General features: G+C 34.5%; 1 protein-coding gene across 1 annotated transcript in view; it reads left to right on the top strand.

Annotated features, from left to right (window-relative positions):
- LOC107747786 (vitrin-like) overlaps positions 1-3,119 on the top strand; it is an 18,270-nt gene extending 15,151 nt beyond the window's left edge. Inside the window, exon 21 of the mRNA XM_016562376.1 lies at positions 2,903-3,119. Coding sequence (XP_016417862.1) covers positions 2,903-3,119 — 217 coding nt within the window. The remainder of the gene's footprint in view (positions 1-2,902) is intronic.
- The last annotated feature ends 4,150 nt before the right edge of the window (positions 3,120-7,269 follow it).

Below are 7,269 nucleotides of genomic sequence, written 5' to 3'. Positions count from 1 at the left end.
ACACTCACACACACACACACACACACACACACACACACACGCACACACACGCAAGTCCAAACCAGCATAAAACAGTCAAAACAGTAATGAGTGTTAGTGCCATAATAAGTCCCTTAAATAAGCCATGCTATTGAGAATAAAATAGAACACTGGTCAGACAAGAAATCTGAGAACAAGACAGTCCTCTTGTGGCTTGATGGTGAACTGCTCTAGCTGCTCTGACACTTAGGGCTGGATATAATGTGCATTCTAGGCACATGCTTATGCTTGTGTGTCCACGGTGGACCAGTATTATTCTTGTAGTAGCATTAGATATTTGCTCATGCTGATACATCAAGTTCACAACTGCTGAGAAACAACCTGCCTGATAGTCAGCATCATTTAGTGAAGCATTTTATACAAAGCAGCAAAATGCAATCAAATAAATGGTGATATTAAATTAATCTGTCCAAACATTCAAAAGAGAACCATTATTGATGCCACATAATTTGGCTGACAGATGCACAAGTGCTATTTCAAAGATGAAAAAAAAGGTGGAAAACGTTTACTCATGGTATCAGAGGATTTTTTTTCATTGGCCTGTTTAAAGGGCTAATAAAAACATAAAATGTCTCGTGATGGTGAAAAACAATTCTGAAGCTCATTAGAAGAGGAAAATTGGTATAATGCATTTTTTAAGATGACTTGACAAAAGCAAATGTAGTATAGGCTTACTTTTTTTATTAAATTTTATAAGTAATAAGATGTATGCCAATAAAGTTTTTTTTTGTTTTGTTTTGTTTTTGTGAAAGTGGAAGACAATTTTATTTCTATATCGCTTTTCACAATACACATTGTTTCAAAGCAGCTTTAGAGAAATTCATTGACATTGTCTCATGAAATCTTAATGCCTAATTGTTCACATATAGCAGTTTAAAGCTGGGCAATAGAATAATTTACATCTGACAACAATATAAACAATCAGGCAGTGTGGACTTGATATATACACTCTAAAAAGTGATTTAGGAGGCCTATTACCACAACTAATATAAATGCATGGTTGCGAATTAGAAATCTAATTTATTGATTTAATTAAACCTTTTACAAACATTGTTGATTTCTTTTGACATAATAATGGTGATCATCACATAGTAACTTAATGAAATAGTATTGATAACTTTGAAAACTGGGCAGTGGATTTCTAGTTCCCAGCATGCTTTGCGTAGGACTGGATAAGGATAGTAAATGAGTTGAATCAGGATGAATCAGGACAATGATTATGCTAAAGCCAGTGCCATTCCATCACAGAGAATATATTCTTGATTTCGGACCGGAGGACAGTGTCACATGAATTCACAAATCATGAAGAGCGTCTATGATAGTGCACTGCGGATTTATGGCCAAACAAAATCTGCAGTGTATATACCACAGTAATCTTTACGTGATGGTTACAAAGTATAATCTATTAATTAAAAAATAGGGTTAAAAATAGGTTTGTGGTTTCTACTGTAGGTTTGGTGGCCTGGATGAGTGTGCATTATATGCCCACAAGCATTGCAGGCAGTTATAAATATTGAAAATCGCTACAAATAGTATTTAAAGACTGATCAATAAGAAAAATGTTCTGGTCACCCAGAACCGTATTGATTACTATAGGCAAAACCATGATTTTACCACAGTAACCATGGTTTTTTAATCAAAACCATGATTAACAGGATTAAAGTCATATTCAGCTAAATTAATATATTTAAAATTCGAGAATGACATCTCTTCTTCCCTTTGAGATCTATGAAATATTTCTAAAACAATGAAATTTGATTTTTTATTTTTTTTTTGTAGGAGACTCTAATCGCTACAAATAGTATTTAAAGACTGATCAATAAGAAAAATGTTCTGGTCACCCAGAACCGTATTGATTACTATAGGCAAAACCATGATTTTACCACAGTAACCATGGTTTTTTAATCAAAACCATGATTAACAGGATTAAAGTCATATTCAGCTAAATTAATATATTTAAAATTCGAGAATGACATCTCTTCTTCCCTTTGAGATCTATGAAATATTTCTAAAACAATGAAATGTGATTTTTTATTTTTTTTTTTGTAGGAGACTCTTTAATGTTGTTTTCTTTCATCTTCTAAGCGCCCGTTCAGTCTATTGTCCGTAATGTCTTGTTTGCATGCTTCATTAATGTTTTGTCCCTGTTAAGTAGCCTAAGACTTTACAAAACTATATAACAAACTTTTTATTATGAAATTAATTTGAAAGCAAAATTACGGACATCTCATCTCATCATTTTAAAGCGCATTGACCAAAATTCATCATGAAAGATCTATTTTTAGGCTAACTTATTATACACTTAATTCTCTGTTGCACTTTGTCTTTTTGCACGCATGCGCAGGCATATTTAAATCTGAAAAAAAAAATAAAAAATTCAAATAACTTTAACAACTGAATAAAGTTACATTTACACAATAAATTAATACTACACATGGGCTAATAATAGGCTATACATGATCTCCCGAATACCACATGCAGCGTGAGCGCAATAAATGGTTAACAAAGCACATCAAATAATTATCCACTTTACACTCATGCTCTCATCTGTAAATACATTTTTCAATGTCTGAATTACCATATTAGATATGTGTGTCTAATACTATTTTATTTATATATTATTGTGGACAAATGCAGCCAAGGTGAATACAGCTCAATTTTCAGTCAAGCAATGAGTTAATGCATAAATTAATTAAATAATCATATTTTATTTACTGACAACAATAGGAAACATGAATAAATGAGTAAAAAGAATGAATAAAAGTAAGCACCACAATAAATAAATACATTACAAGTGAACAACACATGAAACAAGATTTACTCAAATTTAGGAATCCCACATCCTACTGCCATCTCAACACAGCTGTGCCAATTCTGCAGCTGACCACCGTGCCCACCTTCAGCTGTCTCTGCCGTCCATCACGTCCCTCATTGCTGCAGTCAGACTGAATCTGATCATGATGGAAGAGGGACATCGAGGCTGTCCTTGCCTGAGAGACCCATCTGCCTCATCAGCCCATACAGAGAGCCTTACAGAACCCTGTGCGGCTCGTTTCAGCAGCAAGCACTCCTGTGCGTGAAGCATAGTAGAGCGAGCCTTTGGCCTGCTGAAAACATGGCCCTACCGACATGACTGAGGTTGTTGCTGCGCTGTGCTTCACAATCTCGCTCTTCTCAATGGGGACATCGTTGAGTCAGATGATGAGGAAGACCATGATGATGGCCCCCCTGAACCCCACAACCTTGAAGCAAGTGTGGAAGAACAATCTGGCTGCTGCTGTGTCTGCTCCAAACATTCATGTTACACAGGTTAAAACGTTTTACAATTCATGTTTTACAATTCATGTGTGGGTGTTTTTGTACATTACACCACTCATATTCACACAATATTCATCACTTTATAAATATTTAAATTAATTTATGAATCATTATCTCAAAGTATCACTATATATATATATATATATATATATATATAAAATAAAGTCTTAGCAGATATTTAGCAGACATACTACCAATACTCAATGACCGCTAGTTGACATGTAGTTGCAAAGTTACTCATCAACAGTTGTCTAATGGATACCATCAAAATAACCATACTGATATTACAATAAAAATAGTTCAAAGCAAATGTGTACACATTCATCTGATCTGATATATCTGATTTTCTGTGTGAAGTTACTTTAGTTAAAGCAGACAAAGACCACTTATAAATAATATGACCGCATTATAAAGCCTTTTGGATGTTTTCATGAAGACTTTGTATTTGTCATTTTACAGTAAAAACGTAAAAGATGTACTAAGTTATTATGCAGATCTTAAACAATGGCAAGATATGAGACTTATAATATAATATAACTATGGGAAATATAATTCATTGTAACTTAAGTGGATGCAACATGTTCATTGTTTGTTTTAAATCATCATACTCTTAAAAGCTATAACCACAAATAAGTAAGTATTATAATACATTAAAACTGTTATATGATTATTTATGAGATGATGCAACATATTAAGGTTTTTTTATAATGCATTATTCATTCAATATAATGCCTTAAGAATACCCTTATAATGTTTTATAAATACGGGCTTCATAGAAAGTGTTACCGAATCTTCAGTGCTCACACCAGTCTGTGGACAGTTCAGATCATACAAAATAGGGGATATATCGCCCTCTGAAGGGCACTTCGGAGTGTAAACAATCATGGCCGCCATATTGAAGGGTCGTTCCAAACCGAAGTGCTCAAAACTGGCCACTTCAAAGGGCCCTTCGGGATGAAGGATTTCGAAGGGTACAACTGATGGACACTTCGGGCTCCCATGATACTTTGCACAGGGAAGTTGTTTGGCGTCACAGAGTTCGACTTCACCTATAAATGTATGTACTGTATTTATACGAGTTAGATTTGGTACATTATTATGGTCAAAACGACATTGTACTTCCACAAAAATACTTAACAGCTTCCTTTATCAGTCCATTCAAATGTTTCAAATACATAGACACAATATACATTACAAATACATATTACATTACATTATATTACATATTCAAATATACAGTTTATTTAATGTAAAAGACAATTGGGGGTCTCGTTTAGGTGACGCAGAAGTGCATTCCAAAAAAAAAACCCTGCACCCATCATCCCTTCAAAGCTCTCACTCCGGAGGGTAAAGCCTTTGAAATGATTAGAACGTAGGGATGAGCCCCTCCGAATGAAACGCAGGGAGAATCTGGCTGAAGCAGTAGGACATCCGGGGATTTCTCGCCTACTCTTTTATGAATACTGAGGTTTCGGACATACTACTCTCCTCACATACTGTTTTCCCCTACTATATAATTCAATTCAATTCAATTCTAATTTATTTGTATAGCGCTTTTCACAATACAGATCAGATCAGCTTTACAGAAAATGCATGTGTCTACATTACAAAGCAGAAGTGAAAGTGTCCAAGTAATGTTCATTTCACAAATGAACAGTTCAAGATAATAGAATCATACAGTTAGCTAACATGAATTAATTTCTGGCAGAAGCTCATTAAAGCGATTATTACAAGTGTGATCATAATGATTAAAATATAGAGAAATTTTGGCAGCTGTGCATGTCGATTCAAGTTGGTGTCATCTGGGGTCCTCGCAGGGGTAAGCATCATCTCTTCACAGGTGTTGGGTCATCTGAAGTCTTTCTATGAGGCTGGATCCACGCTGGAGCTGGTGTAATCTCTAGATACCTCGAGATGGGCATCCCGGGGGAGGAACAGAAAGCCAGATAGAAAAGAATTAGCGTAGCTGCTGTTCATAACATTTCAAGCAAAAAGTATGTTTGTGACTTTTATCTGATCTAACCGGGAACAAGGGTGAGATTGAGATTCATTATGCGAATGCTTGGCTGAAGAGATGTGTCTTTAATCTAGATTTAAACCGAGAGAGTGGGTTTGAGCCCCAGACATTATCAGGAAGACTATTCCAGAGTTTAGGAGCCAGATGAGAAAATTACCTCCCTCCTTTAGTGGACTTAGATATCCTATGCACTACTAAAAGTATATAGTAGGCAAGTAGACATATTCAGACGTAACTATAAGCACGCGAGAAGTAGTACACCACGCTGGTAATTCTCACCTACTCTTTTATGAATACTATGGATTCGGACATACTTATTCGTTCACCTACTGCTTTTTGCCTACTATATAGTAGGGAAGTATGTGGTTTCCGGAAGTGCTGAAATGTAACAGGTTTTTGCCTACGGAAATATGTCAGTAACACTTTATAATAACTTTCATTATTAAATCATTAACAAACATTATATAATGCTTAACAGATCATTAGTTAATATAGATTTTAATGTGAGATAATGTGTTTGTCAAAGTTTACTAATAACAGATCAATATTTCATGGAAATTAAAATGCTTACAAATGTCATTAAACTTCCGATTCATATGATCACACACCTCTTGAAAATCCACAAATGATTTTAAAAGATGTTATACAATGTGATCAAAAGCTTTTGTTAATGCGCAACGCTTTTGCTACTATAATGTTTGTTAATGGTTTATTCATGAAGCTTTTAATTATTGTAAACCATCTGTCAAAATCCTTTGAAGATTGTTAAAGAGTGCATAATCATATGAATTGAAAGTTTAATGATATGAAATTTAGTATGATAATGAAGTTTAATAAAGCATTTCAATTTACATAAAATAATGATCTGTTAATCAATAGTTTAATAAGTTCCTTATAAACATTAAAGCACATTGTCTCATATGTCTAGCTATGTGAGTATATAATAACTAACGATCTGTTAAGCTTTATAGTGTATAATGTTTGTTAGTTATTGAAATGAAAGTAATGAAATTAGAATTGAATTGTAAGTAATAATGAAGTGTTACCAATATCCGTGCAGCACTCTATGGTGTGTTTTATTTTGTTTGTTTGTTTATGCGTTTACAGTGGGAGGAGAATAGGATCAGTGGTTCTCAGCTCCGGTCCTGGGCACCCAAAGCTCTGCACATTTTGTTTATTTAACACTCTTGTTGCTGCAGTTATATGATGCATACAGTACATCAGAACTGCCAGCTGACAGATTCAAATAGTGACTTATGTTTCAGTCTGTTTTCACAAAAGCAATCGAATAACTTAAAAAAAAAAATCTGGAATATAGAACACACATCTTACATTTGTGAAAATCCTTGAAAAAAAAAATGAAGCTTGAAATTAATGGGCTTGTAGTTGGAGACAATATTATGTGTAATATTAATTTATAAGATATTGCACTAAACACTGGGAATATCACACTAAGAGAGGCCTTGGGAGGCATTCAACTGTTCTAAAGTGAAGTCAAGTCACCTTTATTTATATAGCGCTTTTAACAATACAGATTGTGCCAAATCAACTTTACAGTACTGAATAGGAAAATAGTGTGTCAATATTGCAAAAGGACAATAGTAAAAAGTCACATTGTGCAGAGGAATCATCTGGTTCCTGTGGTCTTGTCCCGGTGGTCGTCTAGGAGACAAGGTCTTCACTGGGGATCTGAAAAGTGAGCTGGAAGAAGCATCAGCACACTGGCATGTAGCGCTAGTGATGATAACTGGAATTCTGGGAACTCCCACCCTGTCTGACAATGAGAAAACAAAACAATGGATAAAAAAGACAAGTTTCAAAGTAATAATTAATAATAATAATAATTAGTTACATTTATATAGCGCTTTTCTGGGTACTCAAAGCGCTTTACATGA

The sequence above is a fragment of the Sinocyclocheilus rhinocerous genome, unplaced genomic scaffold (genome assembly GCF_001515625.1).
Source record: "Sinocyclocheilus rhinocerous isolate Xijiao unplaced genomic scaffold, SAMN03320098_v1.1 scaffold1161, whole genome shotgun sequence".
Classification (NCBI taxonomy): Eukaryota; Metazoa; Chordata; class Actinopteri; order Cypriniformes; family Cyprinidae; genus Sinocyclocheilus; species Sinocyclocheilus rhinocerous.
The sequence above is the reverse complement of the archived record's forward strand: the minus strand, read 5'-3'. Positions and strand labels throughout refer to the sequence as shown.